General features: G+C 44.9%; 1 protein-coding gene across 1 annotated transcript; it reads left to right on the forward strand.

Annotated features, from left to right (window-relative positions):
* The first annotated feature begins 5,341 nt into the window (after positions 1 to 5,341).
* Positions 5,342 to 23,708, forward strand: LOC119227024 (chondroitin sulfate proteoglycan 4-like). Its single transcript, XM_062559023.1, has 23 exons — positions 5,342 to 5,345; positions 10,338 to 10,501; positions 11,080 to 12,174; positions 12,274 to 12,684; positions 13,721 to 13,842; positions 14,168 to 14,276; positions 14,836 to 16,164; positions 16,796 to 16,888; positions 17,135 to 17,626; positions 17,901 to 18,050; positions 18,150 to 18,335; positions 18,453 to 18,635; positions 18,816 to 18,992; positions 19,242 to 19,443; positions 19,538 to 19,669; positions 19,928 to 20,103; positions 20,203 to 20,398; positions 20,514 to 20,685; positions 20,908 to 21,010; positions 21,128 to 21,304; positions 21,682 to 21,834; positions 21,928 to 22,509; positions 22,644 to 23,708. The coding sequence occupies exons 1-23, from the start codon at positions 5,342 to 5,344 to the stop codon at positions 23,706 to 23,708; spliced, it is 7,473 nt and encodes a 2,490-aa protein (XP_062415007.1).
* The last annotated feature ends 707 nt before the right edge of the window (positions 23,709 to 24,415 follow it).

The raw sequence follows: 24,415 nt of genomic DNA on the forward strand, positions 1-24,415 counted from the left end.
GCTCTGTATTTTTATAGCAGAGTGTCTTTTGCTCTTCACAATGGTTCATCGATTACTTGAAATTTGACGTGACGGTTCTCAGAAGTCCTTCCTAACGGCTCAATTCTGCACTCATTAGGGGTTCAAACAACATAACTGATTAATCTCAGTGTGCACTAAAGGTGTAAGAAACAAAAAGGCTTTCTGTCTTTGCAGCGATGCATTCGACACCTATTGAAGGACTCTTGTGATGTAAACTTTGAAAATATTATTACCCAGTGGCGGCCTGTTGAAGCAGGGAATCACCTTCTGCTATTTGCAACTATTCTGCAATAACGCATCATTTCATGAAATTGATTTTGCAACAAGCAAAGTACCTTTTATTATTTGCCTACACCTAAACCCACGTCTGTTTTCCTTGACTTATTGTTTCACCGTGAAGCTAATTCCCGACACTGTGAACAATAAAAAAGCCAATCCATGTAATGAAATTGATTTATATACATGAAATGGAGCGGAAAGACTGCTTGCTTGCAGACTTCCACCGCGACCTAGAATTGTTCTGTTTAAACAAAGAGCAGAGCAGCTGGTCACATTCCTTTCATTCCTCTACATAATAAGATGAATGTAAAATCTATATTCAACCAAGTGACCAAATGTAAACACCCAAACCCAAACGAGAGGAATGCAGAGGACAGCGAAGGGCTTCCTGTGCTTTCTATTCATCCCTCCACGGATCACCCAACAACAAACTTGTTTTCACACGCGAGCTGCATTGTTTCTCAACGTGTGCCGTGTTGTTTTACGGCGGATGAATTCAGTGTGGATTCCAGTGAACAGCTAATAGTGTTTATGCTGGTTTTGGGTGCAGGTGCACAATCGAATCCAAGGGAAGGAAACGGTGAGGAGGGGTTTGAATGTGGCGCCGACAGGAAACACGCTTTGTTTTCTCTCTGGTGCAAACAAAAAGGTTTACTCCAAACTTTGCGGTTGTGCAATCTACTTTGTTGGCTTGTCAAACACAATATGCTCTGCCGGGGGCTTAGATACCAGACAGTTCTGATCTCAATGTCTCTTATTGATATTTTTATCTTCACACTGAGTTAGTAATTCATGGAACGTCTTTGGGAGGATGCCAGTGCAAGTTCAGGAAATGCCTCTTGAAGTGGTGTGATGGAAAGAAAGACACTTTGTGGCATGTTCCCATTTGTTTCTGGAAACCTACGGGACAACTGTCCCCTTTGTCCCACTGTTGGAACACATAACTATATAATCCATATTACATTTTGGATTATTCTAATGATTATAGGTCTTATCCTAAAATGCTTAGAATATACTGGACCATGTTTCTGACCTCCATGTTTGTGCCCTCCATGAATCATCTGCACATATTGCTAACAGGACTGTACGTACGTACAGGGGGAAGGGGGGTGTTTTCCTTGTGTGGGTCTGTGTGTGTGGGAACGGGTCCTAACCTTGTACAGGAAAGACATTAGGAAAAACATGAGATGTGGGGGAGTGGGAGGGAGACAAACCAGAGGAGGGGGGGTGGGGTCTTTCAGGCAGAGGAGGAAACGAAAGGAGAACACCCTCGACTTTTTTTATTCTCACAACAAATCTCCTCCCCCTGCCCACTCCCCCCCCCCCCTCCCCAACAAGTGCAAAGTGTCCCTCCTCAACAATAAGCTCCCTGCAGCGGGGCTCAACAACAAATAGTGCGTCACTAACGAGTCACGGCCGACATTCAAGTTGTTGTCCACTTGTTCCCGCCACTTGAGGCTTGAGAGGGATGTTTTGGGGCAGACGGTGAATTATGGGATGGTGTGAGTGTCTGTGGCCGTAATTCTCCAAACTAGTTGGATTCCTTGAAGTCAGTTTGGCTCGGAGGATTAATTGTGTTAATCCTCTGAAGTAACTGATACTAGATGATTGTGAGAGGATCAGACAAACTGCAGTTTGCAACAAATGTGGTTGTTTCATAGTATTTTGTCTTAAATCTGGTGGAGACATGGCAGCTCTGAAATGGCAAGTTTTCAGGAATCAAAACAGAAACAAAAAAATGCCATTTAAACTTTGCTTCTCTGGTTCATCCAACTTGATTTGAAAAAAATGGTTTTATAAGAATGACGATGCCTCAGTTCATATGAGCATCTCAGCCAGCTGGATCAATCATTTTCACACAAAAATGACATGAAACTAGTGCTCCTCTGCTCCACAGACCCTGGTCTGAAAGCGGGCCACTACATGTGTGTCCTTTAAATTCATTATATGACCTTTTTGATGAAATTCTGTCCTAGTTGTGGGGTATATTTAAACTATTTGATTTGCTGATCCTACAAAGGTGATTGATCATTGGCTGGTTGGTCCAGGGGAAGGGCTTAACATTATTAAGGTTTCTGCTGAGTGTTTGGATGGCTAAACACCACATATGTGACTAAACACTGTCTATTGCACTTCACTGTTTTGTGAATCAAAAACCAAGTATTTGACCTCTTTTTAAAAATGAACAGCATTTTAATCATTTTTTGCAAACACGTGTTTTTTTTGTAACAATCAACAACAAAGGACATATTGAATATAACCATTGAGTATTTGTGACCTGAATCTGGGCCGCAAATGGTTCTTCGGCGCCAAAAGGGAGGGAGGAGTTTGTTTGTTTTCAGAGCGAAGTGCCACTCCAGCTCCTCTCGTGGGAGTGATTCATTCCTGTAGCAAAAGAGAGCGAGGGAGCAGGAGAAAAGAAGAATAACAGAACATGCTGTGGTTTCCACAAGATGTTTTTCATAGTGAAGCAAAATCCTATTACAACAGAAAAGTTGTTATTACTGGCAACCGTAGTGCATTGGTATTATCAGCAGACATTAGTATTATCATTAACATTTTGTGTTTTATAATGAGGACAAAACGAGGAGACTGGTCTCCCAAGCCGGCCGGTTCGTTTGTCACACACTAAACCGAGCAATCAGTGAAGCAGGCCTAACAGCTGAAGGCCTAATGCATCAAGATACAAATGTAAACAACAAACCAAAACTATTTTCAGAGCCTGCAGTGTGTTCCGTCAAACATTACACCGCACATGTGGTTCATGGGGACCACACACAATAAATGAGCGGCTTTGGGAAGTTAGAAGATATTTAATCCAACACCCAGAAACACTCGCACACAATATAAACCTTTCTCACAATTTATTTGACCAAACCCAAGGCCCAAAACTACGTTTTGGAGCTTGAACGAGACACGCACAACAACAAAACAAAAGTTTTATTTCACAAAACTTTGTTGAGTTTTGACTTTGCCCTGAACATTTAGATTACAACCAAGCAGTGAATGCTTTCTATATTGGAACAAAACTCAGTTAGAAGAAAGTCCCCCCAGATATCAGACCGTTTGGCAGACAACAATAGCTGATTCATATCGAACTCACTTAATAAGCAGGTTACAGTTTGACCTCTGACCTTAGTTATGTCCCTGCGTCTCATTCGCTGTCTCCTAATTAGTTCAACTTTACAATTCACTCTTTCATGTATTCCTCAACCAATCTGTCTTCCCAGGCTCACAATTTCCTTTTTAAAGACGGACAGTCTGGAGTTTTTGAACAGGTTGTGCAAGTTTAACTTGGGAAGAAGGAATCTCTGAATTTCTGCTTTGAAAACGTCACAGGCTTGTCTTAATGTGCAGTGAAGCACTGTCCATTTATTTAAAAGTATAAAAATACATAAACATTAACTTATCAGGATATGGACACTACTGTTAAATATTTTTTGTGCAACCGAAAGTGCATTCGTTTATTATAATATAGTATTTATTACTATTATATTATTTCATTTAGTGTTTATCAAATGAATACTTCATTTTTATGCAGATTTGACACACTGTGTCCTTTCAAGTCCATCAACTTCTGTCCATGATTGCGTTTTCAGTGGTATGCTGTTTGTCTTTTTTTCTTCTATTCCAGGGACTATAAAACCACCAGCCCTTTGGTGAGGGAACTGTTCGGGGAGAAATTGTATCAGCGTAGATAATACAGTTAGACTTTGCATGCGAACGGACCACAGGCACAGAGCAGATGTTTGCTCCGGGAGAGCACATGATGTGCAACGTATTTCCCTGTTTTCAAACTCACAAACAAAGCTTGTTTTTCACTCTCGCTGGTGAGGAAACATGAACGCTTCAGATGTTTGAAATCCAACCCTGCAAACTTCCTTGTCCCGTGCACGTCTTTGATCGCACGCGTGAACGGTGTGTCGAAGCCGTAAATGGACTTGGAACCGTGGCTTCGTGAGGGGCACCGTGTCCTTTACATCCTGTGCATAGTTGCAGCACGTTTTTTTTTTTTACAATTTACACAGAAGCAGTGAGTCAGATTGTGTTTTGCTGAGAAGTCTTAAACAGTGTTAAATGATCTGATAAGCTTCAGGGTCAAACGGTTTGGCAGCGAGTCAGGCCACCAGCTGCTGGCAGCCATTGTGTTTGGGGGCTGACCTTTGTCACGGTGATGGAGAGGAAGATTTGAGATGAGAGCAAAACAATCATCAGCAGAAAAGCGTGATAATGTATCAGGGGAGGAGTGTGAGTGCGTTTATGTGTGTGCAAGACAAAATAAAAGGGTACGTGTAAGGGATTTGTGTTTGAAAGTGTCTTTGTATGATTGTTAGCTTGTGCAAGTAAAGTACTTGGGAAAAGGATTCCTGACAAAGACCAAGATGGGATTTTTATTCTACGTCTTTTACAGAACAATCACAACTCCTAACATTAAAAAATCTTCCCCACTTTGGAAAAGAAAAGAAACCAAAACATTAACGGGTCATTTCCTCTCGTCCCATCCTAGCCTTCCTTCCTTACACTCTCCCATCCCGTCACTCATCACTGGGAGTGCTGGTCTTGCAGATGCCGCATGTCTTTGTTTTCACAGAACGATATGTTCTATTGGTCGTTAAGGCCGAGAGTAAAAATGAAAGGGATTTTAGGACGACAGTGGGTGTTTGAGTCGATAGATTCTGTGTGACACGGCTCCAGGGGCAGCAGGGTTGGCCTGTGGGCCTAATGGTCCCCCCATGGGATGACTGGAAATGTGGTGATCCTCAACTTGTTCGACTCACATCACCAGCAGGTGAAAAGCAAAACCTGCTAAAATTAGACGATGGGAGCTAGACAGCTGATCAACATGCAGATAGCTGCTACGCCTGTTTCCACCCGTTTGTTTGACCAGTGATGACTTGGACTGCTTCTAGTTTATGTAATCGGTCCAGTCAATAGGAGTATTAGCTTCTCTACTTCTGTCGTATTTTTGTCTCTTTTCAACAAGTGTTCTAAATAGAGTAGTTATGACTCAAAGTGACTCAGACCGCAATCACTTTCACACATGGGTACACACACACACACACACACACACACAGAAACACACAAACAAAGACTCCATGTGTCCCCAAGCAAAGGTAGCAGCTGGTCCCAGCATCGTATTGCATGTTTTTAGGAATTAAATATCAGATATCTGAAAGGTTCCCCGAAACATTTGAAGAAGTGCCTCTGGCGATATGTTAGACACACACTCACACACACACACACACACACAGAACAGCACACTGACGTGAATTGTGTGGTGTGCCTTAGGACTTGTTGCTAATGATGGAGAGAGTGCACTTAATGAAAGGCTGACCAAGCTCTGGCCTCCCTCACAAATACACAAACACGCACTCCCCTCCCTGGACGGGTTGAGTTTTGTTAAAAATGTCATGATATTTAAACTAAATGACAAAAATGCTGATGAACAATGTTCTGTGTTCTCTATGGCGTGTTATCTATCTATGGATCTGGACCATCTGAATAGCCTCTTTCTGAACTTCAGCTGGTCTGAGACTTCTTTTCTTTCTCCCTACCGCTATTCTTCCTTCCTCTCTGTCTCTTATGCAACAAGCTCATAAATAGAGAATGGATGTGTCACTCAATTACTGTATTTATACGAGCGCAGGCCATAGTTTAGACCGGAGCCCACACGGGGCTTCAAGCCTTCCTCCATTAACTTTATTTATATCCCAGGACCAAAACACCGACTCATTCATCTCGGCCGCAAAGGTGGATGATGTGCTTCATTTTCTTTTTCTTCTCTCAGTGCTTGTTTAGCAACTCAAAAATCAATGGATTTTTATCGAATTCCTCGGGAGAACTGGAGCTGCTTCTTGTTCTTTCAGGCGCAAATGTGCCAACACACGTAGGTGTGGAAGGAAGGAAGATTATGCTCGTTATCTTTCCAAGAGGAAAGCAGGTTTTGCTTTTTTTTTTCTTTATTTACTATGTTCACTTGTACGCATAGCAACGTGTTGGGGAGCTTTATGGACGGTCCATCCCGCCGTGTGGCATGTTTTTGTTGTTTTAGCTGCGGCTGGTTAAATCGGTCCCAGATCCTCCATCTCTTCCTGGTCCGCGCTGTTTGCCTCCTCGGCCAGGTGGTTCCTGTTCTCTACCTTGTACTACAGCAGTTGTGTGGCTTTGGTTAGTGTTTTGTACAACACACACCTCAAACAGCTAGGAGTTTTATTCTGAGAAGGTGGCAGCGTTTTCATGACTTCTCTTTCAATTGATTAAAATATATTTATAATATTCAACAATACAGTGCTTACAGAACCAATTGCATGGACTTTAGCGAAACCACTTTACCGATCTTGTCATGTGATTAATATGCAAGATCATTTGCATAAAGCATCGGAAATCCCTCTTTGAATGGGTTGTGTTGTCCAGAAAACATATGGGGAATGTATTAATTTAAGCTCTATACAAACATCCAGTTGTCTGCTAGTATTTTTTTTTCACGCACCTAAAAGACTTTTCCAGCTCAAAAGACAAGACGCTAATCCTCTCAGCGTGGGATCCCGGCTCATTAAAACAAACCACCTCTCTCGTCGTGAGATGACCCGTCACCACTGAACTGTGACCCATTTTTGGGAGTGACCCCTCCGTCTAAGAAACCCGGCTGCAGAATCTATTATTCAACACCCTGGGAACTAAACCTAAACCCATCACTCCTCTCATGAGCGAGCCAAGCGCAGTTTGAATCAGCAGCTGAATAAAAAGCCCTCATGTGTGTTCTTTCAGCATTTTAATGGACCGAACGCTCTCAAGCTGCAGCTTCACAACCCATTTCAAAGTATTTGTGTGTGTGTGTGTGTGTGTTTGTGTAGAAGTAGTAGGTTAAAGGGTGGGAGGGGTTCAGGATACAGACTGGGGAGTGTGTCCTGCATTTTAACAATCACACCCAAACTTCCACTTTACCTCAATCTGCCACAGGCCATTTCCCTCCTTTAAACTCTCGTTCCCTTTTACTTCCTCTCTCTCTGTTGCCATTATTTTCTGTCTGTCTCTGTCTGTCAATGGGAAAGTAACAAATGACAGACGATGCTGTTGCTCTGACTTTACTTTTTTCATACTTTCAGCTGGATTTATGGTTATAGCGGACAGTTTAAAAATATTAGTAGTAAACTTGATTAACTCAACGTTGGAAAACAGTATTTAAGTGGGATAGTTTCGGTCCTCGTGATGATTGGCTGAGGCACGTTCGGACCCTCAGAATAAGGCAATAGTATAGTATCAGTGAGCCAAAGACCGACCTATTTTTATAAAATGTCAGATTTAATCTTTAACCTTCGTTAATAACAATTTACTGGGTCGGCCAAGTTTGGATAAGTGATGCACAAGACATGAAGGATGAAGTTAATACACATGAAATAAAAATAAAACCAAAACTGACTATAAGCTTGATTCTTAAGACCTGAACATCTGAATAACAGTCAATAAGAGGATTTATAAATGCATACCAAAGGTGTGCAACATAGACCAAAATCCTAATAAAGTGATTAACTACCCCAAAGTTTAAATCTATCAGCTACTATGAACTACTTACTTTGTAAGTGTTGTGACACCTCCCCCTTGTGTTCATGTTCAGCGCTAAGCACTACATCCACGGGGAGGATCCAAGGGTGGAGCTCCACCGCGCTGTGCTTTGCCAGCACTCACAGGTAGAACTACTTTAAAGAGTGTAGGCCAAAGCCAGCAGAGCAAGTAGAGTCTGCCTGGAAGTGGCCTGTGGTTGAAATGAGGGCCAGTGCTGAGCACTAAGGACAATGGGCTGCACAGTCCAGCAGCCAGATGTTGCTCTTAATTAAATGCAAGTTCGATTTTAAGGGCCTAACTAACAATGGGGAGTCTTGCTGCTGATCTGTTTCTTCTCCTGCTGATTTCCACAGGACACGTTTATGGAGGTAAGGCACTGCAGAGGAGACACAGACATATTTTCTCTTGAATGAGAACGTTACCTGAGAGCTAATATTCCAAATCATTTCAGTTGAATGGTTTGTTGCATTGTTGATGGTAAGAAAGTATGATGCTTTGAAAATGTTTCCCTCATTAAGCATGCCAAACGCATGCAGCTATAGTTTTTAAATAGTTCTAGGTTTACCTCTCACACACAAGTTGTGGTTGTGACCTGAAGTTAATGTCATCACTCATTAATTAAGTTAATAATGTTGCAAAGTCAGTTTTACAGCATTTGGTTTTAGATTTAGCTTTAAATTAGTTTTCTCAGTCAACATTTCTGATCAAAATTAAATAATTTTACTACCAATATCAACACTTCCTAACAGAAGTTGCTGCATATGCATGTGGGACATTTCATCATTTCGGCAGGAGACCAAACTCACATTCAAGGTGTGTTGGTTCCTGTCGGAAGATTACTAATAATCCAATGTTCACTGGTATCATAGAGGCAGATTAGACATAGATGGACCGGCATGGGGGATACTGACAGCAGGCTTATAGGCTTTATGCACAGCGCATGCTGACTGAGTGTTTCTCACTGGGACCTGTTTCATTTATTAAATTCGCAGGCAATGTATTTCCCAACCAGAAGAGATTTAAAAGCAATACAATAACAATAAATGATTATATTGAATGCAGAATAATGGATATAAAAAATATAATTATTCCATTCATTTGTACTGTTTAAGTTATTTTTACTATAAGCTAAATCAGTCATGATTATATATCCTAACGCCAAACAGGTTATCCAAAATAATTTTAGTCAACAAAATCTTCACCATAACAACAAATGTTAACACATTTTTGACAAATGTTGGCAAACTTGGTAGATGCTTTAAACGCCTGCAGGAAAACCAATAATAATAATATAATATAAAGGTTAAATGGTTACAATTTCCCTGCAGGTAAAAGTCTAGCATGTGATGCTGTATTTGTACTTTGTACTTCTTTGTATGGGTGAAGTGGAAACAAACGTTATTGGGTGTCATGTCAATTAACTAAGTGTTGTTGAGCTGCACACAGCAGCTTTTTAAAGTAATTTGCTCATAACTTGTTGCTGTGTTCCTCCCCCTCCGGCTCACAAACTCTTTTAAACTCTGAGTCTAATGCATTACACTCTCTCAGTGTTTTAATTTAAATCATTGAAACATGGCCCTGTGTTCAGTCATTCACAACCATTCTATTCTGCTTTAGAGAGCTTGATAGTTTTAAGAGTGTCAGCCATCCCCTACAGCACACACACCCTTTCTCTCTCTTTGACCTCTCTTTGCCATTTGTTCAACAAATTGTCCTTTTAACAGCATGCTCCAATAGCTCTAACAGCTGCTTTGTAGGTCAAATTGATTGAAGTGAAGCCTAATTTATTGTTTCATTCACAGATTCACTATTAAATCCAAGTACTTTATAAATACATATAGACACAATTATAAAACCCTAGAATGGAAAGTGTCAAGCCACATTTACACAAGGGTTTCAGACTCTGGGGAGAATGGATAGAAGCTTGATTGGTCCACAACTTCTATCTATCTTAACCCCTATTAAATAGGTTGCATACTAATTTCAAAAAACATTAACGGTTCCCGGTTGATCTTCTCTAAACAAGCTGTTATCTGGCATGAAGATGCCATTTGAATGCCAAAAATTGGTGGTGCATTACATGTTTTTATTTATATTTGTCTTTGAGTTATTGAGTTATCTCCCTGTGCTGTGACGGACATCGGTGCCATCAGAGCAGCCCTGTTGGAGAATTTTGTCTAACCTGCGTCATTGGGTTTAACAGGAAACTCTAATTAGCACCAGAATATTTGTGGGTGACCGGCCCCAGAATGCATTAGTTGTCATTAATTGATTTGGATAGCAGGTGTAAAGTGCAGGATAGACGGCACATTGACAACCTGGTCAATACAATTGAATGGAATAGCCAATGCTGGGAGAATGCTTTTAGTCACCGAATCTTCATTCCATTATTTGGGTCTTTTATTATACAGATATAAACGACGTCGACAGCTAAGACCTCTGCCTCTTCCCTGTGTTTTTGTTCATTGTCGTAGAGTCATTCTACGGGGATGGATACATCCACCTGCGGACAAGGGAGACGTCCAATCAGACTTTGCTCCACGTGCGTTTCCGCACCTCCAGTCCGGCTGGCATGCTGTTCCTGGCCGCTGGACGCAGAGACTTCCTGCTGTTGGAGCTCCTCTCCGGGCGCCTGCAGGTGAGCATTAGCACATTTTAGCAGAGTAGCATAGTTGTCAAAAGCAACTCACAGGAACCTATTCATGGGTGACACACTAGTGAGATGTCTTTTTTGGTCATTTTAAAAAACACAATGGGATGAGTGAAAGACCATTTATTTGGATTGTAGTGATGTAAAACAGAAATTAGGCCAAATTCAAGCAGTCCAGTGGCTCTCACTTCAAGTCCTCACACACACTCACAAATATTTTCTAGTTCAAATGTTGCCATTTACGAGGAGAAACAGAGAGGACTAAACCTCGGTGTCGGATTGCTCGTAGAGAGAAAAAAAAAATCCCCCCGGCGCTTCTAGAACAAGTTCCTTCATGACCAACGTAAATATGTATAAGGGAGCCCCTCATAAAAGAGTTTCCATTTCTCTTGTGAGAAATAATGCTTTACCACAGTGAACAAGTCCCTTGATTCTATTTTGTATCTCTATGTCGTCCCTGCTTTTGTGTGTCTTGCTCTTTCTTACTACCTTACTTACGACTAAAACCATGTAGAATTTCATAGTAATTTATTCTCCTCTTTCCCTCCGTTGTTCTCATCCCTCAGGTCCGTCTGAACCTGGGCTCGGGTGAGCGTTCACTGCGCTCAGAAGAGGGCGTCAATCTCAGCAACCTGGCATGGCACTCCATGGAGCTGACCCACGACCAGCGTGACGTGAACATGACCGTGGACGGAGACTCTCGCGCGAGCCTCCGTATGCCGGGACCAGACCGGGAGCTCAGCGTCGAGGACGGCCTTTTTGTTGGCGGCACCGCCGGGCTGAATCCACCGTTCCTTTTCAGCGGCTCCGCTGGGTTTCGAGGCTGCGTAGACGAGGTTGTGTTTAACGAGCACAACCTGTTGTCCAGCCTCAGGCCTCATTCCGGGTACAAGAGCGTCCACGAGGTGTCTCCGGGCTGCAGCTCACAGTTCGCGGCCACGGAAGACGATGCCGTCAGCTTTTTCAGCTCTAAAGCTTTCATCTCTCTCCCGCGGTGGGAAGGGCCACAGGAGGGCGTGTTTGAATGTGAACTGTACCCCTCTGCCAGAGAAGACGATGGCCTGGTTCTGTACACCTCCGGCAACCAGGGAGGGTTCGTGGCTGTGGAGATCCGAGATGGTAACCTCGTGGCAACGGTCGCCACCGGAGGGGGCAGTAAAACGGAGCTGCGTTCTGTAATGCACGTTCACGGCGATCGCTCGTGGTACCCCATCCAGCTGCACCTGCTGCCCCACAGCATCCAGCTGAAGGTGGGCGAGGAGACGGTTAAGGCCACGCTGAGTCAGGATCTCCAGGCCATTCAGCTCGACGGGCCTCTGTTCCTGGGAGGGCTGGACGAAGAAGCGCGGGGCGAGGCCAGGCGAGCTGGGCTGTTGTCCGGGCGGGGAGGCTCCTTCAGAGGCTGCCTCCGAGAAATCAGGGTGAACACTCAAAGAACGGGCCTACCCCACGCCGTCATCACCAAGGACATCACTGTAGGCTGTAAGACAGGGCAAGATCCAGATGTGCTGACCACGATGAGTCCATCAGATCGCTCCGAGTTTGATGGGACAACCCCACAACCAATCGGCCACGATAAGAAGAACACTAACTTTTTGTTGCTGAGAAAGCTTGAAGTTCTGGAGGGAGGTCGGGCACCGCTGGAGCCCAAACACCTGAGGGTAGGACTGGTCTCAGTTGTGACGTGTTATACATATAGTATATACTGTAGTTTGTCACATAATAGCAACAAATCAGTTCCTTTTCACATTGTCTTTTAGGTGAATCTGGATTTTAGGAAATTGGGCATTCATCCATCCCAACTGATGTTCCGTATTGAGGGCCAGCCCGTCCACGGCCAGCTCCAACTGGACCTCAGTCCCGACCCGGAGGGCATGCTGCGAGAGGGCCAGGAGAGGACTATCACAATAGGAGCAGGAAAGATGGACTCCACTTTCAGTATGCTGGACTTGTGGCAGGGCCGTGTGATATACGTTCACAGTGGTTCAGAGGACCAGCATGACTTTTTCACCTTTTCAGTATTCACCAACAAAAGAAAGACGCCTCCTGTTTTTCTGAAGGGTAACCGCCTGCATCGGTTCGACATCAGCATCAGTCCTGTTAACGACGCGCCTGTGCTCAGCCTGCCGGAGGGAAACCTCTTCACGCTGTTGGAGGAGTCCAGCCGACAGGTTGGTACAGCAGAACACTCGTATGTGTAAGTGTACCAAGTGGGTATGGAGCAGAGTGGTTGCTGGTAGCTGATGTAATAAATAAGAATGAATATCAAATTATGTACAGTAAGCATTCTTAATTATTGCACTTCTTACAACAATTAGTATTAATTCAATCGAATGTTAATCTCAGGGTTGCTTGAGTTCTTCTCAAGGTTACACGGACCTATTATTTTATATAATATCATCAAGCTCTTTATAAATGGAATATATATTGGTCCAGCTGCACAATTAAACAAAAAATAACTTATTAAACACAAAGTTTAGCAAAATAAATGCAATGAATGACAGTACAACGAATACCACAAATAACTGAAAGCAGTCATTGGTCCTGTCTTTATTAAACTCAGCTCAAAAGGTTTATGCACCATTAAGCAGCATGGAAGTTTTGTTTATTTGTTTATTGTTTACTAAATTTAATTTAGAGCTTTAGGTGTAAAATGTTTCTATCCTAGATAATTTTATTATTTAGCTCAAATGTATTTTGAGGAAGAGAAACCGGCAGAGCCGGAAGAGACAGGTGTGGCGCAAAAGATTCAAAGTTATCAATTTCAGGTGTTTTTGACACCAGTTGAAGGAAAGCATTTCTTTGGGTTCCTGCTTCTTGGGTCAGCTGGATTCCTTGCAGCCTGTGGAGACGTTTACTTACTCACAGATGATTATATCACCAGGAGATGTTCAACAAAGGGAGGTTAACACGTCCAAAATCCACACATGAAGGAACTTATTACTAAGCAATTGTTAGTTTGTATAACATATTGAGGAAGGTAAATGTGAAGGCAAAATATCAGTTGCAGTCCTTCTACTCCTCAGGGATGTAGATGTAACATATTAGTGCTCTGTGGATTTTAATAGCAGTTCCTGACAGAAGTTAATGAATTAAGATTTTTTCATTGTTGTATTTATTAGATGTCAGTTTCAGTCATCTATCTTTGCATGGATGTTCGCTAGATAAGGGAAACAAAGGTGATTAATACAGCCACTATGTCCCCAGCTGACAGCAGATTGGCTGAAGGTGTGGGACCCTGACAGCAGTCCTGCAGAGCTGGTGTTCAGCTCTCTAGGAGACCTCAACGCTGAGGTTGGACACCTCGAGCACCAGGACTACCCCGGCAGGTTTGTACCACGGCTTTGAAAGAATAATCATACAACCAACCATGAGGGTCGGATGGAATGATTAATCCAATGCAAAAATGAAAAGCCTACCAGTGAATAAAAGCTGGGTGTAGAGCTTGGATTTCAGTTGCTTGTTAAATCTGACGGTGGAAATATAGAACTTATTGACCCTGCTAGATTCTGATAAACATTCAGTATAAGGCAGTGTTTTTCCACCTTGTGGCCCCTGGCTGCATTCCCAAAAGTCATGCTAGCAGTTACTGGAATGTTTCTGGAGTTAGGGGACAGGCTCGGGAAGCTAACAGGATTGCTCACTATCTTCTAGGGCAATTAACTTGTTCCCACTGAATGATCTGGCGGAGGGTAAGATCTGCTTTGTCCACACCGGGGTCCCCACCTCCCGGCTGGCACTCAGGGTCAGCGACGGGCTTAAGGTAAATAACGTATCCTCATGCCCAAGAGACAATAAACCTATTGGCTGTGACATAAAGGATGTGATACATGCGTTTGGAGCATTTTTTAAGGTGGCTTCAGCAAAAATGCAAATGGACTTAACTAGAGTAAAAGTGTTTGTTTCAACCCTTCTGGGCTACTTGCATTCAATTAATTGATTGATTTCGACACACATTATATATTTTGCCATCTTGAGCTCAATAATTTTTGTCGGATACTGGCCTGAAAACTTAATAAATGGCCATGAGTTTGTGCTATGATTTGTGTTAAGTGCTACTATTAGCAATCTAAATGAAACTGTGAACATTGATATTATTGAAATTATTATTGATTTTAGCATGCGGACATTTGGTCTAAAACACAGCTGTTGTTAACTTTACAGTTGTTATTGTACACAATTTATGCCGCCACTTAATATTGCAAAAGTGGAGTATTGAAAAACCTGCTCCTGTTTTTCTAATAACTTTATTTTACTTGTTTCCTGTTGATTCCTTTCCTCCTCTTCGTCTGTTGTTTCCCTGTTCCTTCTCCTTTGCACAGTTGAGCAACACAGTAGTCTTGAGGATCTTGGCGGTGCCACTCGAACACACCTTGGTGAATAACACCGGACTGGAGGTGAACCAAGGCGAGGCTTTCATCATCACCACCACTCACCTCGCAGTACAAGTTAATGTGAAGGACCAGGTGGTGGAAATCCGCTATGCCGTTGTGGAGTCACCACAACATGGCGAGCTCCAGCGGTTGCACTCGAGTGGCGACTGGAAACCGACAACTTCCTTTTCTCAGAAGCTTCTGGAAAAAGAACGGATCCGATACCTCAGCACTTACCACAGCGTTCAGCCTCAGACTAACGCCACTGATTACTTCAAATGTAAAATCAGCATAGGATCTCGGGCTTCCGAGGAGGTTGTTTTCCCCATAACAGTACGCTGGATCCACTATAAGGTCACACGCAGCAAGATGGAGGTCAACGGTGTTCGGTCCACTGCGCTCACTCCCAAGGACTTTCATGTGATCTCAAAGGGTGTAAAAGTCAACGAGAGCGACCTCTACTTCACGCTTGTCACGGTGCCAAAGAAAGGGCAGCTATTCCTCGACAACAAAGCTCTGCGGAGGAACTCGGCCTTCAGCCAAAAGAATATCACAGATGGCTTGATGAAGTACGAGCTGCTCAACATGCTTCAGGAGGACACAAGAGACACGTTCAGCTTCCAGGTTTTCACCACACATGCCAACTCTACAGCTCACGACTTCCGGATCAACATCAGAGCCGAGTCGATCGCCATCACCGTTGTAAACAAAGGCCTGTCGACCCCGGAAGGTGGAAGTAGAGTCATCAGCAAAGACATCCTGTTCACTCACACAGCCAGCAACCGGGACGTCCACTACAGCATTACGGGGAGCCCCAGGCACGGCCACTTAAGGAGAATCAACCTTTCCAACTCCACTTCCACTGACGAGGACATTGTGGCATTTACAAACCAGGACATCATTGAGGAGAGGGTCGTGTATGTCCACGACGACAGTGAGACCAAGCAGGACTCCTTCACTTTTCAAATTGTGGTTTGCAAAGCGAACAAACACACGGGAAAGCAGCAGGATCGGAGGACGGCTGAGCACACCTTCAACATCTCTGTGCAGCTCGTCAACGACGAGAGACCTGTCAGGATTGTCGATAAAGTTTTCCATGTAGCCCGCGACGGGCAGAGGTTGGTGACGTTGAACGACCTTCGTTTCCGGGACAACGACTCTGACTTTGAGGACAATTGGTTGGTGTACACACGAAGAGGGATTCCATTGGGAGAGCTGGTGCTGGCCAGTGATACCAGTCACAAGCTGTACGAGTTCACGCAACGGGATCTCCAGCAGGTAAACACGTTCATCCGTGAAGGGTCTCGTTCATTCGACTGATGAAACAACGTGTTCAGAGGAAATATAGTCTTGCAAAGCCAGATCTATTGCCACACTATAATGGGTTCTATCAAACTTAAACCCATCCTTTTTCTGCCCTGGCGGAAAATAGCAATTATTTTTCTTTTTGTCTTTAAAACAATTGCAATCATCTCGGGCTAAGCCAAGTCCAGAATGCAGTTCCCTGCCAGAACATATAGAGGAGACCGGGGAAAGGGATGAGATTTCCATCTGAAATAGGCGTCCAATGGGGTGCCTGTATTTACATCGACAGGCTACAGATGGGGAAGATGACCCATACTTTAGGACAGCCTGGCATCAAAGTTATTCATGTCTTGCACTTAGCTGTCCACACACACAAAAAAAAACCTTTACAGACTTATAGCTGAAAGGATTTTCCAGTGTTGGAGAAGTGTGGAGGAAGAGGGTGTAAGATGCTGATGTTTAAGAAGATCCAGCTGCCTTTGTCCGCTTGATACCAAAAATTGTACTTAACTTTTCTCTTCTAGTGTTTCATGAGTTTTTGTTTTTTTCTAAAACCTGCTGATGCAGTTTCCTTATCGTCTCCTTTTCTCTCCTCCCCTGGCAGAAAAAAGTGTTGTTTGTCCACAGAGGAGTGAGTTTTGGACGTTTTGTGCTTTTCGTATCAGATGGAAAACATTACGTCTCAACACTGCTGGAGGTGATTATGTTATCTTCACACTGAATGCAATGCCTTTTTATCCATGCATATTTTACAGTGCTTTCTTGATTAGCCATTGGAATAAGTAAGTCAATCAGTATAAAAAAAAAAAATTGGTATTCACATTGTTTTACATAAATATGTTTGTGTCATTATTAGTGGTTTAAATTGTGTGTTTTCTTTATACAAATGATTTGCTTAAAGATGTCTTTGTCTCTCTTCCTGTTGTGTGACTGGCCGATGCAGGTGATGGCACAGGATCCTTACCTTCAAGTCGAGAACAACACAGGCCTCGTGGTCCAGCGAGGTGGCTTCAAAGCCTTGACCTCTGCCAACCTCAGCATCTTCAGCAACCTGGACATCCGAGACCCACAGGAAATAACATTTGAGGTCTTCCTTCCACCGAAACACGGCGTGCTGTGCTTTGATGACGGAGATGGTCTAACAGCAGCAGACGCAATTTCAACATTTACCCAGCGAGATTTGGTGTTGGGTCGCCTGGCGTATCACCACGACGGCAGCCACGAGTTGTCAGATGGGTTCAATGTGACGGCAAGAGCAAACGAGAAGAACACACAGATGCATCTAGATAGGAGGAGGAGGGATATAAAACTGGACATTGGAGTCACGGTAAAAATCTTTCTGGAGAGCCACCAGAGGCCGCCAACGGTCATAAGTAACCGGCCAGTGGTTGTGTCCGAGGGGCAGTACGTCTCTATAAGCAAGGAGCACTTAGAGGTAAGCTGGTGACCATAAGCAAATCACTCATCTATCACTCGGTTACCGGGTGGTCACTTTACAGCCCTTGTCTTGACAGATGCTTTTTGATTCATTCATTTTCCAAAATTACCTTTCAAAGCAAGTCAGATTTCTGAGTCACATGCTTTCATCTGGACTTCAATAGACTCGCATTGACATTATTTATCTCTATCTAGAAGATTCACATGCTCTGTTAATATCAGATGTTCATTGCATTATTTATAAATAAATGGGGTTTGTTCTGTTTGAACAGGTGGTTCATGAGGACAGCAGGCCCTCAGAGATAGTTTTTAGCGTCCAACGTCCTCCAGCCCTGGGCTTTCTACAGCGGTTTCCCCCCAAGGAGAAGCACCAGACCAACAAGCTGGGCGAGCAGCTGCACCTCCATCAGAATCCTCCTTCAGTAGGTTTAAGTCTTGCAAACAGTTGCACACCGCTGCTGTAAAAAGTTACAATGATTTCACAACAGAAGCAGCACTCAACGCTCCGTGCCTCCATACAGGGCATCAACGGGCAGCCAACATATTCCTTCACCCAGGAGGATCTCAACCAGGGATTGATCATCTACCACCAGAAGGCTGCAGGACGCACCAACGACTCTCTCCTGCTGGAGGCAACGAACAGCGTCACAAGGGTCGGACCTTTCAGGGTAGAGATTGACATCATCCCAACCCTGCTCCCTCTTCAGGTACAACACGTCCGTATAGACGGTCTAGATGTTCTTAAAAAGGAAATGATTGCATGAAAATTGTGAGAAATTGATTTTGTTACGCAGAGGAAGTTCTGGAAGTTGTCTGTTCTGCAGGTGTGTGACTTTACCATTGATGAGGGTTCGTCCCTGCCATTGACCCCTGACATCATCACAGTGGCCAGTCATCACTTTTCAGGGTTGAACTTCCTGTATCAGGTCATCGCTCCACCACGACACGGACACTTGGAGCACAGTCGGATCCCGGGGATGCCCATTGCTGCTTTCACTCACACTGAGGTCTGAATAAGCGCACACACACACACACACAACATCTCGGGTTCTGGCCCCCAAAGTCTGCACAATTTTGAAAGCACTCAAATTTGTCAAGATACACACTTTCCTCTGTGCTGTTGCTCTGTTCCTGCCTATCTAACATCAGCCCCACAGGGAGTTACAAACATGGCTTCTGTTTCCCAGTTGGAACGTGAGTACATCTCCTATATCCACGATGGCAGCGACACACTAAGAGACAACTTTACCATTGTGGCCAATCAGACGGAAATCAAGAAGAACAGCCTGCCGTGCACTGGTCACATCAAGGTCACACCTGTTGATGATGAAACTCCCGTTGTTACAACCAACAAGGGTCTGAAGGTGAAGAGTGACAATAAATACACCCATAGGACATTGTGATTGTTTTCAGCTCAAATGAGTCCGACTGCATCAACTTTATTTATAGGATTACTAGTTAAGGAAATAATAATTAGAGAATTCTGCAATAACAAAAAATTAGACACATAAATTGGCATATAAACACTACAATGCACCAAAGTTCAACAACTGGTTATTTACAGTAATGAAATGTAAAACCCTCCTGTCCTCTGCCTCCATCTTTTCCCTTAGGTGTGGGTGGGTTCAGTGACAGAAATCACCACGGATGACCTTAGAGCAGAGGACTCGGACACTCCTGAACCTGAGGCTCTGGAGTTCATCGTCACACCACCAAGCAACGGTCACCTGGCCCTTAAGAGGGCCCCCTCCAGACAAATCCTCAACTTCACCCAAAATCACATACAAACCGGGCAATTGATGTTTGTGCACAGCGGTGAGTAACATCTTGGGAAGGTCTTTGTGGATGGGATGGAATAAACAAAATAACAACCCCTCTATTTTCTTGACGTTTCTTCTTGTGTGTGTAGGTGCTTTATCGGGTGGCTTTCACTTCCAGGTGAACGACGGCGTGAACTTTGCCCCTCGACAGATTTTCAGCACAACTGCCTACTCTCTGGTCCTCACCCTGCAGAGAAATCATCCCATGGAGGTCTACCCAGGTATGTTTTTACAAAACAGGCTGAAAAAGCAAAGTTACTGATGCTAGATAAAACTACAGTGAATGTGATTTTGAAACAGATTTAAACAGCATACAATCCAGTGTTAATTAAATACAAATAAGACAAGATTAACTTTTATTAGTCCCACAGTGGGTAAATTTACAGGATTACAGCAGCATAGGGGGTAAAAACATTCAATGTCTCTTCCCTGATGTGCGTTTCTAATAACTCTCGCATAATTTGTTCAACCCATTAAAGGCTCTGTGACACCAATCTCTGAGCAGGAGCTTCAGGCCGTAACCAACGATGTGAGCGACATGAGAAGAAACAACTCAGTGGTGTTTGTGGTAACTGATCCTCCTAAACTTGGCAACCTGGTCCGCCATATGCCCGACAACTCCACCAGAAACATATCCACGTTCACACAAGGCATGGTAGGGACATTTGTCTCTCTGCCAACAAAAGGAAAGCTCTTGTATCGTGGCCCAAATAACATGGATCCCTTTGTGCTTGGTCATGTCTTCGTCTCTCAGGTGAAAGATGGGGTTATTTTGTACCATCAGAACAAGCCACAGTCAGTGGGATGGTCGGCTGCAGACGCTTTCTCTTTCACCGTGTCCTCTCCTCCGGCTTTCCTGGCTCCGCACACCTTCAACATCTTAATCTCCTATCAGGCCAACGCGCATCACGACAGCCGTCAACACAAAACCGGACTGCTGAGCAACGCAGGTGCTGTGCCACTGAGCGTGTGGAAATGCCCCTCATTCTTATTTGGTATTTATTTGGACCCTGTAGGTCACGATTTCAAGTGGACCGATTGAGGTGTTGGCGTGTGTCATTCAAGGTGCTGTGGTTGCCGAGGGAGGCAGAGTGACGATTGACAGGTCTAAACTCGATGCCTCCAATCTCCTTGGGAAAGTGCCTGAGCCGCACCGGAAAGACCACCACGTCATGTATCGCCTGGTTTCCCCGCCGCGCCACGGGTCTCTGTCCATACAAGGACAAAACCTCACTAGGTGCTTTGCTTTGCTCCTCCTGCCTCAATAGATGAATCATATTTTAACAAGTCGTACCAAAAACAAGGCACAAATACGTAAAAAAATAAATAAAGGTATGTGGTAATTTTACCAATTTAAATGTGACTACAACAAAACCATTTGCCAACAACCACTAGGCGACCTTTGAAATGTGAAGTGATAACTAAGTACAGCTTATTTTTATATTTTTCTTTTCCCCAGGAACCAATCTGATTTCTCTCAATTCACCCTAAACAAGTTCGGCATCACTTATGCCCACGATGACTCGGAGACGACCAGCGACAGCTTCTCCTTCCGGGCCTGGGTGGCTCCTTTGAATCTCTTCTCTTCCTCCTCATCTTCCTCGTCTGGTGTTTCCTCATCTTCGTCCTCTTCCTCCCCCTCTTCCTTTTCCTCTCTCTATTCGGCCTCATCGTCCTCCCTGTCGTCGTTAGATGTGGTTTCTCCTCGCCTGGCCCGGGACAGCCTGGCGGTGACGGAGACGTTCAACATCACGGTGACACCGGTCAACGACCAGCCGCCGCTCATCCGGGACAGAGCGCCGAGTATGAAGGTTGTTATCGGGGAGAGGGTGGTACTTGGACGGGACCATCTGCAGGTGAGCCAGCGTTAAGAGAGCAGGTTAAGACTGCGTTGTAACATCATATTTGATTTTAACAATTATTTGTTCATTATTAGAAACAAAATTACAAAAAGCAAAGGGCCAATATCCTACGAATTTCTCTTTATTTTAAAAAGATTTTTTTTATCTTAATGGAAATTGTAAAATAAAACATCTACAAGTCCCAGTATTAATTAATGCTGATATCAAGCGTATTCCTTCCAGAGGAAATTATTATTTTCGGGACAAACAATGCGTTTCCTATGCACACCTTTGGAGATCTAATAGGCAAGCAGCTACAATATTTGAACATAAAAGTTTACTTGGGCTTGTTTTTCCAGAGTCTTGTCAAATATAATGCTGTCAATCTCCAGGTTGAGGACCATGACACCCCTCCAGAGGAGCTGCACTACCTTGTGATCAGTAAACCCAGCAACGGCTACCTGACGCTGGGGGAGAGACTGGAGCCGGTGACCTCCTTCACCCAGTATGACGTCAACCACGGCCGGCTGCACTTCATACAGCAGGTGAGTCTGCTGAGGGAGACGTAGTGGAGTGCCCGTACCGTTCTTTGGTGTTTCCTTTGAATCCTTTCCTTCCGTCTGTCCCCCCTCCATCAGGGAGAGCCCTCAACGGGTGTTTTCTACTTCAACGTAACCGACGGTCACCATCGTCCACTCTACAAACTGTTCAGTTTGGAGGTGATAAAGCCCTCTGTCTCCATGGTGAACAACACTGGCCTGTCATTGGTCCAAGGCAGGACGGCTGTGGTCCTGACGACCAACCAGTTTGCAGCTCAAACCAACAGCCGCAGGCAGGTCAACATCACGTACACGGTCACCACACACCCTCGCCACGGACGCATTGCTATTAACGACCAGGAAGTCGCAGCTTTCCGCCACGAGGACGTGCAGTCAGGACGCGTTGTCTATCACATGACCGATTTCAGCGAATCAGAGGACAGCTTCCGAGTCACAGTGTCGGCCACGTCACCTGGTGTCGATTATGGAAGTCTGACAGCGCAGATGGTGAATGTAACTGTGCGGCCTCTGGTGTACCTGAGGGAGCCGGTGAGGGTGCCCAGTGGGATTGCTGTGAAGTTGGGGAAGGCCATGATCGACGCCTCCGAGCTGGCGAGAATCAGCCGAGCCAACCCAGTTTTTCTGGTTCTGTCGCCACCAAAACATGGAAAACTAGTCAAGGTAAAGCTGTTCACTGTGACCTCCTGACACACCGCACCGAGCGTGAATCCAATCAATGATGAAATGGAGGTAAAAACTTTCAGTATAATCATTTAATTTCCGTGCATTCTCTCTTCCACTGTCTGCGCATGCAGATGACCTACGACCCCAACCGAGCGTCCGAGGTGCTGAAGTCATTCACGTTTAGAGATGTGGTGCAGGGCCGGGTCGCCATCGAGGAGACTCTCAGCGACAGCCGGCAGCACGACAACGAATCGGCACTCGTGACAGCTAGAGGCCACGCCCCCGCCACGCCTCTCAACGATTCGTTCACCTTCCTGGTGAAGGCTGGAAACGTCCAACCGGCGAAGGGCGAGCTTCACTTCACCATCCTGCCCCACCACCAGATGCACCACGGTCCGAGCAGTTCGAATACGGACGGCGAACAACCAACCACCCGTCTCCCGACGCATAATAAGACCGCGATGACGCTCAGCGGGGACGGTGCGGCTTTGCCCCCCCACATTTTGTCACATAAGAACCACAACAGGACACTGCACAAGTTGAGGCCTCACAGCCGCGGGAGGAACCACACACGCAGCGGCGGCGGCCATGGGGGAAGATCGGGGAGTCACGCAGAGGGGGTGGGTCACGGTCACGGCCACGGCCACGGCCAACCGCCCCACACTCCGTCAGTCTCAAACAAACACGCCCCAGCCTTCCCTCCCGGCTTGCACCCGGTCCACGTCGAGATCCTCCCTCGCCCCTCCTCGGACCCGCTGCTCATCATCCTGCCGCTGCTGGCCTGTTTGTTCCTCATCACGATCCTCGTAGTTCTGATCCTGGTGTTCCGCCGCCGCAAGGAGAAACGGGCCCGGCTGAGGCTCCTCCAGCAGCTGGCCGCGGGGACGCTGCCCGAGGAGGGCAGCCCTTACCTGGGCCGAGCGGAGCGGAGCCTGGCCATGCCCTCCGTGGTGGTCACCCCGCTGGGCCCCGCGAGCTGCCCTACCTCCCCCAGGCGACATTTGAGTCCCAGGAGGAGGAGCCTGGCGCCCGGGATGACCTTCTGGGGGGCATTTGAAGCCGATGGAGTAGGTGGTGATGGGAATATTGTAGGTGGTGACGGTGTTGAAAAGGATATGGAAACTACAGGATTCCAGACGTCTCTGAGATCTAGGTCTCCTACTCCGACTCTTAAAAACAACCAGTACTGGGTTTGATGAAAGAAATCCAACAAAAGACTGTGCCTTGGAGGTGTATTATAGTGTATTAGTAGTAACATCTGTACTATCCAAGGGACATCTGTAGTCGTCTATGGCACATTCACACAACAATATGCATGAATAAATATTGCTGAGGATAATGTTTAATAGCCACCATATTTAAGTCATTTCACAAAACTAACTTGAACTCTTTATTTCCTCTGATAAACATCAATTTGCCACATAGGAGCTGTAATTGGTGGTGTGACACTACTGTGGTCACCATGGGCTCTTTTTTTCAGTCTCACTGATTCCTCAAAACAAGGACTGTAACGTCTATAGCTGGGACGAATAAGTGTGGATGACCAAGGAAGTGAAGACTGAGGTTTATTGTATTTCCTGTAAAAGATTTGATGTTTCTGAATTTTAGCTCAAACTAGTTTGTAGCGTAACCGGTTGACACCACTCGCCTACAACATTGTAACTATGCAGGGTTGATGTGTTCAAAACCTGTCAGGTGGTAGATCACGCAGTCTGTTTGTACCTGTGACTAAAGGTGCTGTGAGCTTTCCAGTCTATGTATGCAAACATTTTAAACATTCACCCCTCTTTGTCTGCTCCACACACTTTTGGGCTCCCATCGTCTGATGTTCTTACAGCTGGAAGAGGTGCGTTGTGAGTTTTCTAATAAACCAATACACGGTGAGGTGTGGAGACCGGTAGCT

This window comes from Pungitius pungitius, chromosome 18 (genome assembly GCF_949316345.1).
Source record: "Pungitius pungitius chromosome 18, fPunPun2.1, whole genome shotgun sequence".
Classification (NCBI taxonomy): domain Eukaryota; kingdom Metazoa; phylum Chordata; class Actinopteri; order Perciformes; family Gasterosteidae; genus Pungitius; species Pungitius pungitius.

Excerpts from the sequence above, each read along its gene's own strand:
- LOC119227024 (XM_062559023.1), top strand. Across the intron at positions 18,993-19,241 it reads CAACCAACAAGGGTCTGAAG|GTGTGGGTGGGTTCAGTGAC; the intron begins GTGAAGAGTGAC and ends CTTTTCCCTTAG. Across the intron at positions 22,510-22,643 it reads AACATGGAAAACTAGTCAAG|ATGACCTACGACCCCAACCG; the intron begins GTAAAGCTGTTC and ends CTGCGCATGCAG.